Source organism: Humulus lupulus, chromosome 2 (assembly GCF_963169125.1).
Source record: "Humulus lupulus chromosome 2, drHumLupu1.1, whole genome shotgun sequence".
In the NCBI taxonomy this organism is placed as follows: domain Eukaryota; kingdom Viridiplantae; phylum Streptophyta; class Magnoliopsida; order Rosales; family Cannabaceae; genus Humulus; species Humulus lupulus.
Window position 1 is genome coordinate 292,450,262 of NC_084794.1, and position 18,785 is coordinate 292,469,046.

Genomic DNA, 18,785 nt, shown 5'->3' on the forward strand with positions numbered 1-18,785 from the left:
TGTTTCTCATACTTTATTTTTTTCTTTAATAAATTTTCTCATACTAATTAAGAAAAGTATAATCCCTATATTTTTACACAATGATAGCATAAAAGTCATATTTTCGAGAAAAAAAATTCCCATAAACTAAATTAAAACATGACAATAAAAATAAAAATAATTTATTAAAACTAAAAAACCTAAAATATAATTTATTGATATTTCTAAAATCAAATTAATATAAAACATAAAAAAAAAAAAACACGTAAATATTCATTTCATTAAAACAAATCAAGACAACTTAAATGTAAAACTACATTACCTTAGTGAAGTGATGCTACTTTAAAAATGGTGGTTTGGTTTGGTGAGCATGAACTGACTCTATGGCATCTTCGAGCTTCATATATTTATTAACTTATTGATGAAAAATCCTCTATAGAATCACAACTCTTCTTCTACAGGCTTGGTCATAAAGGAGTTTTGGCTTAGAGATCCACAAGAACACCCATCAACTTATTATCTTTATGACATGTATTGCTCGGGCAGCTTCTTCGTTAAATCACCTCATGAATAGTTTGAGCGATTCCTCAAGGCCTTGCTTCATGTTTTCCAAGGTTAGGCCATTTCTTGGGTACACTCGAGAAGAGTATAATTTCTTCTTGAAGCTTGTCGAGAATATCTCCCAAGAATTAACTGACTTGTGCTCAAAATTGCTAAACCATTGCTTTGCAACTCTAGTAAAAGTTGCGGGGAAGCATCTCTTTCAAGCCAACCAAGAGATGGAGCCCCATCATAATATTGAAGTTACTCAAATAATCGATGGGGTTTGTAGTCCCGTCGTACTTGTCTAGTGCCGTGAGCTTGAAGTTTGGGGGGCAATAGGGCTTGCGAAATAGTCATAGTAAAAGGGTCCAAACCAAACAATGCATCAAAGTCCTTGAAACGACTAACTCAATGCCCATTCAAATCACGCTCCATTCGAGTAAGCCAACACCAATTCATTGTTAGAATATTATTTAATTAATTAGAGTTACCAAAAAGCATTAGAATTATGATTAAAGTCAATACTGGGATTAATTGACAAATATTCTTAATATAGTCAGCATTAATTCGGTTAATCAATATTTCACATCGTATTGATTGTCAAATATTCTAATATCATTGTAGTAGATACATTAATGAAATGTCCCACCTATATAAATATAGAGTTTTGTTCCTCTAGCTCACAACATTCATTATCATACTCCATCTAAAAAATTAGTAAGAACTTAAAAGTTATTTACCCTCACTAATACTCTTTTATTTTCTTTTTGCAAGTTTTAGATTGAGATTATCAAAATCAACGATTCAAGAACAATCATCTTTAATTATGCATCTAAATAAATTATCTTACATTCATTTCTTATACTAAAATATTACAATTTAAATTACTTTGGACTTCAACTGCAAATTGTCCTATTTTATAATGTAGCTTAGTTTGAGTATACATTTATTTGATAAGCATTTTGAGAAATCATAAACTTATCAATATAACTAAAAAGAAAACCATAACATATTTGGCTCTGCTAAGGCCAGTACGCGTGTAAAACTAGCAACTCTAAATTGCTTAAAGGTTCCTCCACATCAAAGGACCACCTTTCCCAATATACAAACCACTTTTGGTACAAAATCATATAAGGATGGTACATCTAGATCAACTACACAAGTAGGAGAACAAAGAAAAAAGAAAGGAAAAAAAAAAGTCTTACATTGCTAAAAGAGAGCTGATTCATCCAATATTGCCCATCCATTCTTCTTCTTGCCTTGTGTTACCCTCAAAGGGCATGAGATCTCCATTGCCATAGAAGGGTCTCGGTCTTTTCTTGAACATGGCAGCCTGTAAACTCATACTCATTGGAGAAACAGGGTTTCCCGTTGATGTCAAGCAGCCTTCGACCATAGAGATGTTGCCAAGACGAGTCATCATGCTGTTAGCAGCTTTGTTTTCTAGAGCAATGTCTGACAAGGTAGGCATCTTTATTGCCTCATTTGGATCTATATTTTGACAGTCACTAGAGACTTTAATGGCTAGTTCGGAAAGCTCAGCTCTTGCAGCCTCAAGCCCGGCAGAGACAGCAGCTTGATCATTCAAAGCTCTACATGCTTTCTCGAGTATAGACTGAAGGTATTTTCCTTGTGCTTCTATTCGAAGTTGAAGACGACGTTGCACCTGCAAAACACAAAAATATTGCTACTCAAGAAAGAGGGGACATGATTCTGGAAAGCCAAATATGACTGAAATAGGTTTTGCATACGTGTACTTCTTTGGTCATAACAAAACTTGATTAAAATTTCATTTGAAAACAAAATTATCGAAGCAATCTAGGTGGATGAAAACATTAATGGCTTGTAGTTTAACTTCATGCGGTGCATCCATACTAACTCATGGCTTTAAACGGTTGCAGAAGCTGGTTTATGCTAATTGCAACGACATACTATTTGAAACTCCTTAGTGAAACATAGAGACTAACCTCCAATTGCTCGTGAAGTCTTCTTTGAACTTCCATTTGTACTCGCAATGCCTCAGTAACTTGATAACCACTGATTTAAAATGAAAATCATTAGTATGTGAAACAGAAAAACATGATCAGCATCGATTGTAAGATGGAACACATAACATACTCATTTACATCTTGCGCTATGACTCTAGAAGTTGATGATGAAGATGAACCAGTATCCTGACTTTCTGCGATGCAGGAAGCTGTAATTCCAACTGCACATTAATCTGTAGCCGATTAGCATTTCAAAGCCTTAACCGGTTCGAATAACATTCACAGAACCAGATACATTATAATAATGAAGCAAAACTTTTAGAAACTGCAAAGAATGCAACAGATTAGAAGATAAATTTCCCATTTTCACTAGTTGGTGCAACCCATTTTAACTAGTTGGCACAATAGATAATTGTAATCCCTAAATAAGAAAAATATTATTCATTGAAAATTCAGGGCTATTACCATCCTTAGAGTTGTCAGTGGAATCCTTGCCTGATTGCTTGCCCAATCGATATTTCTGCAATTACAGTTCTTCGTTTAAAGAAGGAATTTAACATCGCATCAATGCTTTGCATATTTCTTTCCATGAGAAAGATATGATAGCAAGAACTCACCTGAAGATGTGATTTTAAGTGATAAAGGGTAAGGCCTTTTACTCCCATCGTTCTCATAATGGTCTTCGGTGTCGCTTCTGCAATTTATAACAAGATAAATCATAAAACTCCAATTAAAAATTTACAAGTCAATAATAAGAAACAAGCTGTAACATAAGCATAAGAAACATCTGTCCAACAGATAGTTCTTGTTTCTTGGGACACAAACAAAACTTCATGTTTGCACGCACAGGCCGAAAATGAAAATGAAAATGAAGGAAAACTATGACCCTTTTTTTTTCCTTTCTCTAGACTGAGATTAGGGAAAACCACAATTATCAGGGTCCAACCAGAAATGATTGTTGTGATTAAAAGTTTGGGCTTGGAGTTTATTTAAAGACTATTTTCATTCAATAAAAAATGTCATTTCTTTGTACTCTACACCTCATTATGTATGGTTCAAGTCATTCTATTATAACACTTGATAATATTAGCTCTTAGTTATTATTTTTCGAAACATAATTGGACTGACACCACATGCAATGCAGTTTTGACTATACTACAGTATACAAAGACAAAGCACATGAAATATCGGCGATATATGTATTTTAATGAAAACGGCCAATATAACCAAACATGCAACTTCCAGCATCTTCTGGAAAGCTAACCTCAAAGGTTCACAAGAAATTATTTGCTGTCCAGGAATACATAGCATATTAACCCTACAGTCCTACTGACTCTAAAAATGTCATTACAACCATCAAGGTTTGGAGTTTTGGAAAGGACTACTAATCACAATAAAAGCATAGACAACTGAGAACCCCTTAAGAAATGAGGAGCTTTGAACACTGATAGAGTTATAAAAGTGAAACTCTGTGGGAAAAGGCCACAGTACTCATTAGTCATATGTAAAGAGTCAAAACAAGTAATAAATATAGAAATTTGGAAAGAATATGTGAAAGTTTCTCATTGCAGACAAGCCTAGACTTTTTTAGTGTTTTAATCAAATTCCAAAGCATGTTTTGTCCCTTAGAACATGTAAAAAGATAACGAAGAATTCCACATACTTCTTTGAAAGAAAAATTCCAGTTATAAAACTAATAAGAAAACAGCAATAGCAGTCAAAAGAAGAAGAATGAAAAGGACTAATGTTAGCACAAGCTCAAAGAAACAGGTTGTAATAGCATAAGTTTAAGAAATTCACTATTTCATTTAAAAAGAAAATGATAAGATGATTATTTTTCTAGAATATCCCCATTAATTTAGGAGAAGCCCATTATGAAGTTGTGTTAATGCATTTCATATTGTTGGAGGGAAATGGAAAAGTTAAAATGATGAAGTTCAAAAAATGAATTATACTTTCTATAAGATAATTTCAAGGCACAGATTACAAAATACAGCAATGTTCTATAGAATTCGAATCTAAAAGGCTGCCGGTTGTCTATCAAGCAAGGACAAAAAGTTTTGGGCTCTTTTAAACTAATGGTATTTCTTTCCAGACAAAGAGCCAAAGACAGCATGCAACAGTTGTTGATAGTGTGGTATACAGTCAAAGTTGTAGAACCCAAAGCCATTGAACTAAGGCCACGGTTACTAATCCATAATGAAGATAATGGGAAAGGAATTATGGCATATGTCTTCATTTCTTGCTGTCCATGATTTACTTACTCAATCAAGAAAGAAAAAAAAAAGTTTTGCTGGGCCCTACATAATTAGTGAAGTTAGAAAAGGGAAACATAAACATTAATCCTTGTCTTATATATATATATTCCTTCTTGTTCCAATCCAAAACCTTGTTTTCATTAAGGTTTAGTAAACATCTTCAAAATGTTTAAAGTTCCAAGGATTAGTCCTTTTGGAAAAATACAGAATGGAGAACACCATGTAACACCTAGAGGCATACCACTAAGAACAGGAAAAGAAAATGGGAATTGAAATAGACAGAAAATGCAATTTTTTTCTTAGTGACATCGCTATCAAAGGTGGGATTAAAACAATCAACATCAAATGGCCCCTATTTATGATGCAACTCTACAGAAAATAGCACTACAGTAACCATCAAAACAGTGATAAACAAGCGGTGGAGGAAATAAAAGTCAACACCATAAATTTTAAACATTAAAAAAAAAAACCTTCCTAAAAAATAAGGATAAGAACACTGTCAAATCATTGAGAGCCCGAATTCAGCTAAATGAATAACAAATTCAAAACAATCACACAATGAAATGATCAATTTCTTTTTATGTTATTATTTAGAAAAAGGACCTTCATTGAACTCAAGCATGACTTTCATAATCATAACATGATAGGAAATTAATGAGTCTCATTATGGCACTAAAAATTAGAAACAAACCAAACTCAATAGCCAAAACGCCATTAAGAATTACATAGAACCCAATGAATCATTATATAGAGAATCTAAGAAAGAGAAAAACAAAAAACATGTTTAAGACAAAAGTAATAAAGAAAGGAGCAACCAACAATACGTACTATCGGGTCCACCGAGTTGGGTCACAGCGTCGACGAATCTCTCATGGAGCTCTCCAGTCCACCGGAGCCGGGGCTTCGGATCCGTGGTTAGAACCAAGCAAGCATCACCGGGCAAGTTCGTTCCATCCAGAGATCCCTGGAAATCTCCATGGCCACCAACAACACCATCCAACGGTAGAGAATGAATAGCCGAGTACATTCTCCAGCTTACCTTAGAAGAAAAACAAAAAAACCAAAGAACAAAAACCCACAAAAAAATATACTTCAGAAAGCGAATAAGGGACCCAAAGAAGATTCAGAGACCCGTTTGAGGAAATGGGTATACCTTGGTTCCGGGTTCGGAGCCCGGAAAAAAAAAAGCAGAGAGAAGAACAGGGTAAGAAACTAAGCCGAAGAAGATGATTTCAGTGGGTTTTGCTGAAATGGGTATGCGTGTGAGAGAGAAAACTAATCAAACAAGGCATGCAGAGCCTTAGACAGCGATGTCTTGTTGTGTCTCTGTCTCGGTTCTCTCTCTCTCTCCCCTCTCTCTCTCTATAGGTGACTCAGAAGAAGAGAGTGAGAAAAAAAGGCCTAAAGAAAGAGGCAACCTGTACTCTTTGGTTGGCATGTGATTGTTTTTGTTTTTTTTTTTTCTTTAATTAATTAATTTTTTTATTATTGATTTATTAGTGGTGTTTTCATTTTCAATCTTTTTATTAAGCATGGGAATAGATTTTTTTTTAATTTAAAAAAAAAACGTTTTCAATTTAAAAATCCGTTTGAAGTCATTTTCTACTCGTCTTTGATAATTTTTTATAAAACAGTTTCTCTGTCTAAAATTTTAACCAGTTGTCTCAATTTTTTTGACCAATTATCTGAATTTTTTGAACAACTGTCTGAAAGATTTCGATTAGCTATCTAGAGTATCGAAGATTATTTTATAAAAAATTATCAAAACTAGATCAGAGTGCAAAATATATTTGAACAATTGTCTAAAATATTTCAATAAGTTGTTGGATACCATTTTACAAAAAAATTATCAAAACTAGGTGAGATTACAAAATAACTTTAAAAAAATAATTCATTTTGAGGAAATAACATTTTAATAAAGTTATTTAGTAGATAGAGAGTTCTTTTCCATCTCAATAAAATCTTTCAATACAAATACTTGAATCTCAAATTTCCCTTTTTAGTTAAAGAACTTTTTGTCTCTTTTTTTTTATATAAAATAACATGACTTTATTTTCCTTTTTCATTTAATACAACACAAAACTTTTCTTTTCCCCTAAAAGAAAAAAAGGGGTTAAATCTGAATCTTTTCTTTTTTGATGAGAGATATATTAGGAAAAAAAGACTAAGATATTCATATTTTATATGTTTTTTTTTTTATAGAAAAGGGTAATCTAGTAGGTAATTGAAAGCTAGGAATAGCTACAAAATTGATTACAAAGTGTATTAGGTTGAGTGTCCATTTTCCAAATAAAAATATTTTTTAAAAAGTATATAATAATAAAGATAACATATAATTATGAGAACAATAATATATACTCAAAGTTGAACAATTTATTTTGTTATAATCAATCTCCATGATTGTAGGAAACTACTCATAAATTAAGTGACTAAACATAAGCCAACTTTAATTAAACTAACTCCTTATTTTTCTTGTGGAAACTATAGGAAGAGTAAGATAATATTAAGATTTATAATTTAATGGAGATTTAAGATACTTTAAAAAGACAATTAAGAGAGATGTGAGTACTAATTTGAAATAGTAATATTGCTATAAGTATTATTAATAAAAAAATGTGGGTTGTTTTATTAATTTTATCATGATGAGTAATAAGGCTGTTACATTATTGTTTATAATAGGAAAACAGATATTGATGTGTTTATTAATATTGAATAAACTATTTATTTAACCATGTGTAATTAATTAGAGAGGAAAATTGGATGGATAAGCCTAAAAGGGGTCAGAAACAGTCCAAATGGATTAGAAACCATTTTTAGACACATCCACATACTTGACTTAGTGGTTACTATTTATTTGGAAGAAATATAAATTAAAAGCCAAAATTGAAGGAAATTTGCTTCTGTTTATTTATATATAAATATAGTTTAGGATAATTCTAAAATGCCCTTACTATTGAGTCATTTTCTAATTTTAGTATTTGGAAAAATTATAACTCAATTATTTTATTATAATTAAAGCAGACATCTTACCAATTTTCAAGAAATTCTGACTAATTTATAATATCCAAATTAGATTCCAAGCATTTTATTTTTCACGTATATAAAAAAAAAATCAGTCACGCCTGTAATTGATGGTTTGAATTCTGATTTTGACAATATAAATTATTCGAAATTTCTCAAAAATTTGTGGAATGTCTACTATATCTATAATATACACTATCAAAAATAAAAAATTGAGTTATAATTTTTCTGCGTTAGAGAAATAAAAAATGTCCTGCTAGTGGCATTTTTTATGCCCTGCCAAATGAATTATCATATATTTTATATATATAGAGTTGATATTTTTTTTAGATCTTGTGTTTTTTCCGATTACCTGTTTGGACCTTGTGCTTTAAAAATTTATTTTTAGACCTTATATTTTTTTAAATTGTTCAAATAGACCCATAAACTCAATTTTGATGAAGAAAAAATTGAATATAACAACACAGTCTTTAAGCAAAATGATTTTATTTTTGTTCTGAATTGTTAGATTAATAAATTATTTGTGATTTTAATTGAAAAAACTTTGACAAAAATCGAGTTTAGGGTTCTATTTGAACCATTTTACAAAACATAAAATCTAAAAAATAATTTATCAAAACATAAAATCTAAACAAATAACAAGACAAAACACATTATTTAAAAATATATAAATATATAAAGAAAAATTGGCTTAAAGATACTGACAATAAGCTTTGAGACAAAGACATGTTCCAAATTTTCCAATTTTTGTGCAAGTATTACTCTTGTATTTGACATTTTTACATCTTTTCTAATCTCATAGCTGCAATTGGTGCAGCATTTATTTGTAAAGGACATTGATTTTACATTCCTTTTCTTTTGCTGCAAACTCTGCTCTAACATTTAATGGAACTTAGCTTTTTTGCATTTTAGTATACAATGCAACCAAAAAGAAAAATATAAATGAATAAAAGTAAAAAAGTTTTCTATTTTATTTCATGTGACTGACAAAATTAAATTTCAAAAGCTGACCATATCATTCTGAATCAAGATGAAGTACTAAAAGCCTACCACACATATTGTTTTAGATGTAACATGGGGCTGCCTCTTAATAGTTTAGTTTTTGCTATTATTATTTTATTTATGTGGTCCATTATTATAATAAGATATATATATATTTGATAATCCAAATTATTTAAAAAAAAAAAATCCATTCTTGTTAGGAGAGACAAGACAGGTAACTCAATTGTAACCCATAATTTAATTACCTATATTAAATGACATTTCAAGCATTATTGAGATCCTATTGCTTTCACTATTGGGATATTTTTTTTTAAGATTCAATGATTTGGTATGTGAACTTCATATGATTTTTTTACTCTTTTATTTTTATTTTATTTATATAATAAGATATATACCCTTGTTATCAATGATAGAAAATCATATGGTTGTGGCAACATTTTTTGACAAATGTCTAATGTTCTTCATTGTCATATTATTAACAAGAATTTCACCTAATACATATTATACCCTTTTAATTGTACTTTTATTTTAAAGCTTATATTATTGAGTTAGTTGGTAGTCTTTTGTTCACATAGAAAGTTGGGAGACATTTATTTTATTCTCAAATATAATTTTTTACATATGCTAAGATACACACATATCTATATGTATGCATTTTCCAAAATGTAGCTAATTTTATTATCTTATAAAAATATATATAAATATACATATAATTATATATTTAATGTGATGAGACAGCACAAAGATAAGGTTTCAATCAATTTGGGGCAACCCAAAAAAGGATAAACAGGATTAAGATTCTTTCTAACTACTTATTTCAATATGTGATTATTATAATGAGTTTCCAAGACAAAAAAAGTGTATATTTTATGTATTTAACATTGAGTTGAAAAAGACATGAGAGGAATTAAAAATTCCTATTCCTAGACAAGTAATTTCATGTAATCATATGCCAATATTTATTTACATTAAACTTAGCTGTTTTTTTAAGGACATGTCCAACTACATATAATAGAGGTACAACATTAAACAATAAGAAAGTGGTTGAAATCAAAGTATTAAAGCATAGTCATTTGTAAAATGGGACATTTATGTCTTTTAATAGAACACTTGGAAAATATTTAATAAAATGTATAATTTGTGTGTTTATGGGCCCCTGCAACTAATGCTAATTTGGGCATATATTATTGTTGTTGTCAAGAATATGACTCTAGTAATTGGAAGTTGCTTTCCTCTTCTTTCCTCACTCACATTTCTTCTCATTATTATTTTTTGGAAAAAACAAGAAAAAATGGCTTTTTGTGACTTGTGAGAGTTGAAAAGGCTTTGCCCCATATTTTAAGCAATTGGTCAACTCAACACACCCAAGCATATGGAATGGTTAGGACCACTTTTCAAAATGAATTTCAAGGAAATTAGGCTTGCAGGCATGCTATAATAGTTTTATGGGCATTTTCAAAAAAATAAAATAAAAAACTAACGTTTTGTGGTGAAATCTTTTAGTATAAAGCGACTATATTTCTAAATATAAATATTTAAATAATACAAGACAAAAATTAAATTCTAGATATATCTCTTTAGTGTGTAGTTAAAAAAAATATTAATTTTAATGTTCTTTTTAATTTAACAAAATATTCTAAATATGATAAACTTGATTAATCTTTTTCTTCTGTCTTTCATTGTCTCGCAATCCACCTATTATATACAAAAGGAATCAACAAAAAATAGGAAACCAACCAAAAAATCTCTTCTAATCTTGTGCCCCAATCCTATCTCTATTTCCTATAATAGCTTAATCAAAATAATAGTATTAAATTACAAAATATTTCCTAATAAAATATTTAACGAAATATATTTTTAAAATTAATTAAAAATATATATTTATTAGCTGTATTAGTATAAATTCAAATATTATTATAATAATAATATTTAATGTAAGACTATATGTTTAATAATTATATTAATATAAATTTAAACTCAAATGTTATAAAATACTATTATTATAATAATATATAATACAAAATTATTTAATAATTATATTAATCTAAATTCAATGTTATAAAATATTATTATGATAATAATATATAATCCTAATTTCTTACTAATTATATTAATATGAATTTAAATATTATAAAATATAATATTATTATAATATATAATACAATACTAGATATTTAATAGGGTCTCTTGGCAAAATGACTTATTTTTTGAAGTCATTTTGCACTTTTGTCTAGTTTTGATAATTTTTTGCAAAATGACATCCGACACTCCAGACAGCTAGTCGAAATTTTTCAAATAGCTGGTCAAAAAATTTAGACAGCTGGTCAAAATTTTAGAAAAATGTCATTTTGTAAAAAATTATCAAAACTAAGTCAGAATGCAAAATAACTTCAAAAAATATGTCATTTGTACCAATTAGTCTATTTAATTATATTAATATAAATTTAAATATTATAAAATATCATTATAATAATATATAATACATAATCTTAATTTTTATTAAAAAAATTATCATTTATATTTAAAAAGAAAACATGTTATTTTTTTATTTGATTTAGCTTATATAAATATATATATATCTATTCATATTGAATAACAATAAATATTATATATAAATGTCATTTGTATATCAATAGTATGACTGTGTAACTAAATAAGATATTATGATAACATTTATCTTCTATCAAGAATAAACAAACTTATTCTCCAATCATTAAAGTGTAATTTGAATAATATTATGAATGTTTTGTACTTTAAATAGGGTAGTTTGTGATCTAAAATGTTATCATATTATATATATTTTAAAAAACCATAAACAATGTTTATATTTTTTAAAAAATCATAAACAATGTTTCCGTTTAATTTTTCTTTGTATATATTTGTGTCATTCTTTTATATATAATATTGTTTATTTATTTGAAATTTATATGACAATCATAAAAAATTTAATAAAAATAATTTATAAATTTTATAAATAAAACTAAGCAAAATGTGCATGTTTACATATATTTAGTTGTTTATAAAAGTCTCACCACAACTCTCATTTTAACCTTCAATGGCTTAAATGGGAGGAAAAATTTCCTTGCAATTTCTTATTATTTTTTTAAAAATACATTATTACAAAAAATATAAAATAAAATCATAGTTTTAATATATATATATATATTCTAACGCCCCACATTACTATAGTTACTTCCTGGAATGACGACTGGCCTTGCAAACCAACACGAGTCTTTCTAGCGTGCTTTGTCCTCACTCGCACGCTTCCTGAGAAAACTTCCCAAGAGATCACCCATCATGAGACTACTCCAGGTTAAACACGTTTAACTTTGGAGTTCTCAAGTGATGGGATACCGAAAAAAGATGCATCTTGTTGGTATAGGTAGTATTCATCAATCTATTTAAGCAATTTTCAACTATGTAGTCTCATATTTACACAGTCTTTGAATCATCACACTTTACCTTCCCCAGGTGATGTGGGATTGCACAACTTTTACCCGGTCTTTCCCCCTGCGGATCACGAGATTCTGACTGTCACAATCACCCTCCCTCAGGAATCCGACATCCTCGTCGGCCACACTTCCGGCTGGTCGAGGCTCTGATACCATTTGTAACGCCCAACGTCACTATGGTCGCTTCATAGAATGACGACTGACCCTGCAAACCAACATGAGTCTTTTCAGCGTGTTTTGTCCTCACTCGCACGCTTCTTGGGAAAACTTCCTAGGAGGTCACCCATCATGAGACTACTTCAGGTCAGTCACGCTTCACTTTAGAGTTCTCAAGTGATGGGCTACCGAAAAGAAGATGGATCTTGTTGGCATAGGTAGTACCCATCAATCTATTTAAGCAATCTTCAAATGTGTAATCCCATACCTACACAGTCTTAGAATCATCACACTTGACATTCTCTAGGCGATGTGGGATTGTACAACTTTTACCCGGTATTTCCCCCTGCTGATCACGAGATTCCGACTGTCACATATATTGACAATTAGGTTGTTAAAATCGTTGGTAAAAAAGAATGTAATGCAACTAGAAAATATATACTCTCTCTAAAAATAAATGATATAATGTAGGAACCTGTAAAGGTATGCATAAACACTCTAATGAAAATATCAAAATTGCCATAGATTTTTGGCACAAAGTAAGCTTGCACACTTAGAATATGAATATATGATGTGTATGTGTTATATTGTCATTACAAAATTCAAAATATAATGTATATATATAGGGAGATAGGAGTGAAAAATAGTTGTTTATTACAATTACAAAAGCTCTCTATTTCTGACAATAATCATGAGGATGCATCTAAAACTCAATTGGTGATTAGTGAAGTTACTAATGTTTTTATTATTTACTCAATATTTTTACACTTATTTTATGTGGGACACCATACTCCAATAATTTTAAATGGATCAATGCATGCGTATATCAGTGTACTCATCGTTGCAAAAATAACAACTCTATTTTATGTTGACTGATTCACTATTGATCAGTCAATTGGTTAGTGCAATTTCTAGCATAAAATGATTTTCATGTTTTACATCAAATGTATTTTACATAGAATATATTTAAAACGTGTCCTCTATTTTACCTTAAAAAAAATATCATGTTAAAACATGACTTTTGATAAACTTTTTAGAGACTTTTCAAGTCAAATTAAGATCAATCACAAGTACTTAGTGGACATTAACTAAGTACCTTTACTACTACTTACAAAGAACTGAAACTTGTCCAAAAACTACTACCTGTATCACGAACAAGACTATTATTGTGTATTTTTTTTATACATGTAAGATTATCACAAACTGAAGTAGTAGAAGCATGAGTTCTACTTTCATCAATCATCTCATATTTTGTTAAAAAAAATGTAAACAAAATTCAATATACCAACCAACTTCGTGAGTTACTATAAAATATTTTGTTATTTTATATTTAAATGTTACTAAATGATATTCTAAATAAGCTTATTTTATAGAGCAATTTCAATCGGTGTCCAAAAAAACTTATAAGGAACCAAATATTTTCTTAAACATCATAGAATTAGTAACATTACCAAAGAAATTAACTATACTAATTTTGCTAGTAAGTTATATGGTAAGTTTTTATACTTTATTGTAACTTATTAGTTTCTTAAATTGGTTTTAAGGTAACATAAAAGTTGCTAAAAAAAGGTAACATAAAAGTATCTCAAACAATAAGACAATATAATATAACCTAAAAATGAAATTATAGCTTTAAAGGTAATTAATAGGAAAAGGTAACCAAAATGTATATGAGATAATATTATCTTAAAGTGAAACCTTTTATGAATAGGTAACTAATTGATATCTTATCGACATCATAAGCAACTAAAATGTTACTTTTTTCAGACCCAGAAAAATGTAAAATTCTAGGAAGTGAGATTTTTCCTCTTTTCTTTCTTTCTAATTTTGTTAGAGATTATTTTGGATTTTTGTATACTAGTGCTAAGGTTGCACAATATATATGTAAATAAGTTTATTGAAAGAATTTTTATAATTATTTTGTATTCTATGCATATAAATGAAAATCTCCTAAAAATGACTAAATTTCACCACATTATAAATATATATTTTGACTAAAGGACATTATAAATCTTCAAAATTAGAATTTGGGTTAATTATTGAAACTAAATCTACAAAATAGACTTTAAAATTTATGTCGCGTTTACTTATGGGATTGGGGAATGGGAATAGAGAATGAGTTTCATCACCCTTGTTTACTTTATTAATTTTTGTTAGGAATGAAAATGAGAAATATGAGTCCCACACTAATTTGAGATCGAGGAATGAGATTGGCAACAAAGTTCCATTTTTTCCATCATTTTTTATGGAATAGCATATATAATTTTTAAAAAAACATATAATTTAGTAAAATAATAATTTGAATATTTAATATTTATTATTTTATTAATTCAATAAAAGATAATATAGTCATTAATTAAATATTTATCAATTTTATTTCCTATGTCATTTAAAATTACTATTTTTATGTGAAAAATAATTAATATAAAAAATTAATACTTGTTACTTTTAACAAATTGTATATATGTGTATATATAATATAAACTGTAAATATTCATATTGTAAATATATTATTTTTAAAAATTGAAATAAAATAAATTAATATCGTATTTTTTATCATAATATATATCTAAAACATAGTAAATAAAACGTCTACATACATTTATAAAACTTTATTTAAAGGTGTTCTTGTAATTTACAAATAATTTATTCCGATTCTAAAGTAAACACATTAATGGGAATGCTTGTAACGCCCTGGTCACTCCAAGACTGTTACTGTGAGCTTTGAACCGTGCTTAACTCGTTAATCGAGTCATTTGGTTATAAACGTGCATCTAGGTGTTATTAATAGGCTAAGATGAAAATTTTGATCAAAAGGAAATGATATATTTTATTCAAAACATAAAACTGTATATGGGTCCATAAAATGTTTACAAGTTATTTACAATACAAAATGGTCATTACAGTGTAAAATTACAACCCGCCGATCTAAGCGGCAAAAATAGGGTTAACCCCTAGTTCCTCTGAGAAACGCCTTGGCCGTGGTGGTCAAGCGACCGCATATGTACACATCACCACCTAAGCTCTCCACTCAAGGATGGGTGAGCTTTTCTTTCCCTTTACCTACACCACATAGCACCCGTGAGCCAAGGCTCAACAAGAAAACTCATTACTGCATGTATATAATATCAAATGATAATCATGATAATCATACAGAGCTTATAGCCCTGAACAGATGAGTGAATATCACTTAAAGGTTCTGGTAACCATGCTGGGGCTTGTAACCCTAATCATATAATATCGAGATTCTGATAATCATGCTGGGGCGTGTAGCCCTAATTAGATGAGTGACTCATAATTGAGTCATTAACTTAAACCAGATGAGTGACTGATGAGTGAGTCACTAACTTGTACCAGATGAGTGAGTCACTAACTTGTACCAGATGAGTAAATCAATAACTTGGGCTCTGCACCCTTAGCCATGTGACGATGCAGTCACTTGAGCCTTCTGGCCCTGATTCTAAGTAACTAGCCATTATACTAGACAAGCGCTTTTGTTTTTCATCGAACTTAAGGTCGGTCAAGCATTTCATGCTCTGGACGATAATGCTTATGTCGATTAGATCTAATCTTTTCAGCTTGCGTTAAACACGTTAATACCGTTCTTGACTGATAAGTCAATACCATACGACCTGTGCTCAGTACTACTGCCGAACTTGACTAATGAGTCACAGCTTCACAGTTAATACTGACACCATTGCCAATTCCTGACTCATAGGTCAGTGCCATACACAAGTAAGCAAGATTTGCTAAGCATTTGATATGCAATCAATGTCCACATATACATCACTCAACATGCCTCATGAATAACCATGCATGTCACATATGGGGTGCAGTTTTCTTACCTCTGGTTCGAGCGAGAAATAATACAAGAATGACCCTTGAGAATGATCGATTCCTTTGATTCCTTAGCGGTCACCTAGTCATAAACAAATATAACCTCCATCAATGAAAATGAGCAATGAGAGGTTCATAACCTAAACCTAACTCTCGGGACCTCCAATAGTACCCAAACGGTGAGTAGATTCGATCCCAAGCCTTAGGAATTGAAACCCTAAGCCAAAAACCCTCAAAAGTGCCTAAAATAAAAATATGTAAAAGCATGGTAGGCTGTAGCGCTGCCCCCCTAGCGCCCCAGCACTACAAGCAGAGTTGAAGGCCCCTGGCTAGCGCTGTAACGCTACAACCAAGGTTTTCAGCCTTGATTTTTCCCTCCTTCGACTTCTCCATTTACAACCTTCATGAATTGATTTTAAACTTCATCCAAACCCCCAAATGAACCCAAATATCTACTCTACATGTCCTAGGCATCATAACCCAAACAACCCTTGCCAAAACTCCCATCAATTCTCATCTATTAACTTTAAAAATCCAGCTGAAAACCATAAAGAAAACAGGGAAAAAACCAGAGTTTTAATGGCTAGAAACTTACCTTAAGTTCAATATAGAACCCTCTTCAATGGTAGAACACAACCCTAAGCCCTCAAGACTCACTTCCCTAGCTTGATTCCTCAAAGGGAGCTCAAAAATTCAAAGAGAAAAGATGGAAAAATGGTGCACGGGAGAAGAAGAAAACATACTTTGTTTTTGCAAGTTTCTACAGCCTTCAATGGTTGATATAATCCTTAGGTAAAAACACAATATTGCCCCTAGGTCATTTAAAGTCCTTTAAAGGCTTCAAAGGGTAAAATTGTCATTTCCTGCCTATCTCGTTAACTATAATTAACATCCTCCAATTCCTGTTATTTCCAATATTCTCAAATATCAATAAGTCATATCCCATTACCCTTTAATTTTCGGCAATGTTCTAATCCTCAAATTACCCCGAAACTCACCCCGAGCCCCGAAATCAACCCCGTTATGACAAAACCGCTAACTTGCATTAAAAGATCGTCTCATGCCGAATAACTCAAACAAATCCACATTATAATGTGACCTCATCAATAATCACCAACATGCATGCAAATATACAATTATGCCCTCAACGAGTCAAATTACTAAAATGCCCCTATAATGAAATGTGGACCCACATGCATACATTTAACATCATATAATAATATAATTCACATAAACATGCATATAATCATTTAATGACATAATAAATTAATGATGACCCTCCCGGCCTATTAATCTGACCATTAAACCTCATTAGGAATTTTGGGGCATTACAATGCTGCTCGCTCATTCCGATTCCTGCAAGTCAAGTAAACAACTTATTCTGAATCGGATTCAATAATCAATTTAAAAGTCAATCTGATTACTAGTCATTTCGATTATATGTAAGTAAACACACCATTAATGTTATTGATAACTAAATACCTTTAAATGTTCTTGATAAACAGATAGCTGTTACTACAATTTTTTTTCTTTTATATTTAACTTTTAAGCAATAATAGCGTTTATGTGCTAATTCTTCATTGGCTTGTTATGTGTCAAATTTGTGTTGATATTGTCAAGTGCCAACTTTATTTTGGTTTTATCATGTGCCAATTTTGATTTAGTATTTTTATGTTATAAGTTAGTGCCGAACTATGTCTTGGTTATTTTGTTAAATTGATAATATCAAAGGGGCTCTCCTTAGATTCCCTTCAATTGGAAGTGTTTGTTCATTTTTACTTTTCATTTTATTTATTTATGTTGTTTGACAAATAAGAAAGGATGGAAGGTAATAATCTCTATTTTTGTTTGGTATTAGAAAGAAATTGGGGAAGATGGAGGGTGATTTTATTATAAAATAATCTTCCTTTTAATATATTATTTTATTTATTTATTATTTTTGTTTTTAATTGATATAGATGTAATTTTATATATATATTTAAGGAAAATGAATGATATTTTAAAATAATTATATTTTAATTACTTTTTTCTTAAATAATTATAATATGTAAATAATTTTAATTAATAATAAAATTAAAATTAAAATTAAATAATATAATTTTATAATAATTTTTTGAAACCTAAGAAAAAATAAAACAAAATAATGATTTTTTTTTTAAAGAAAACCAACTAAATCATGAGCCACTTATAAATAGTTAATTTTGAAAAAAAATCTTCTTTATGGTTAACATATTTCTAGTCAAGCAAGCATATTTATTATCTATCAAACAAGATAAACATTTAAAAAAAATAAAATAAAAATAGACATTAGTATTATGTTGAATTCAAGTATATTTTAATGATGTATATGTGTGTAAATAAAATTTTGTAGGAGATTGTTGTAAATAAAATTTAATAACAAAGTGTAAATATTCATAAATAAAATAAATTAATTAACCATCAGCTTGAACTACACTTCGTTTTATAACTTAAACGACATCATTTATGCAATAAAAGTAGGTGTCGTTTTTGTTTATTCTTCAGTTTGATTGAAATTCCAGTTAGACTTG

At 29.7% G+C, this 18,785-nt stretch overlaps 1 protein-coding gene across 2 annotated transcripts; it reads right to left on the reverse strand.

The window, feature by feature from the left end:
- Window positions 1-1,455: 1,455 nt before the first annotated feature.
- LOC133819798 (protein PHR1-LIKE 2) lies at window positions 1,456-6,130 on the reverse strand. 2 transcript variants are annotated; one of them, XM_062253140.1, is made up of 7 exons: window positions 5,922-6,130; window positions 5,597-5,807; window positions 3,128-3,204; window positions 2,976-3,030; window positions 2,641-2,731; window positions 2,490-2,559; window positions 1,456-2,188 (listed from the first exon to the last, which is right to left on the reverse strand). In XM_062253140.1, the coding sequence occupies exons 2-7, from the start codon at window positions 5,793-5,795 to the stop codon at window positions 1,748-1,750; spliced, it is 933 nt and encodes a 310-aa protein (XP_062109124.1). In that variant the 5' UTR covers window positions 5,796-5,807; window positions 5,922-6,130; the 3' UTR covers window positions 1,456-1,747. The 2 variants fall into 2 exon arrangements, with proteins under 2 accessions (XP_062109124.1, XP_062109125.1); XM_062253141.1 differs by having other exon boundaries at window positions 5,597-5,802; window positions 5,922-6,124.
- Between the last annotated feature and the right edge of the window lie 12,655 nt (window positions 6,131-18,785).

Bases quoted from the DNA above. Each gene is read 5' to 3' on its own strand.
- LOC133819798 (XM_062253140.1), bottom strand. From the start codon at position 5,795: ATGTACTCGGCTATTCATTCTCTACCGTTGGATGGTGTTGTTGGTGGC. The intron at 3,031-3,127 runs GTGAGTTCTTGC...CTGTAATTGCAG, and splicing joins ACTTAAAATCACATCTTCAG to AAATATCGATTGGGCAAGCA. The intron at 2,732-2,975 runs GTAATAGCCCTG...ATTAATGTGCAG, and splicing joins CACTGACAACTCTAAGGATG to TTGGAATTACAGCTTCCTGC.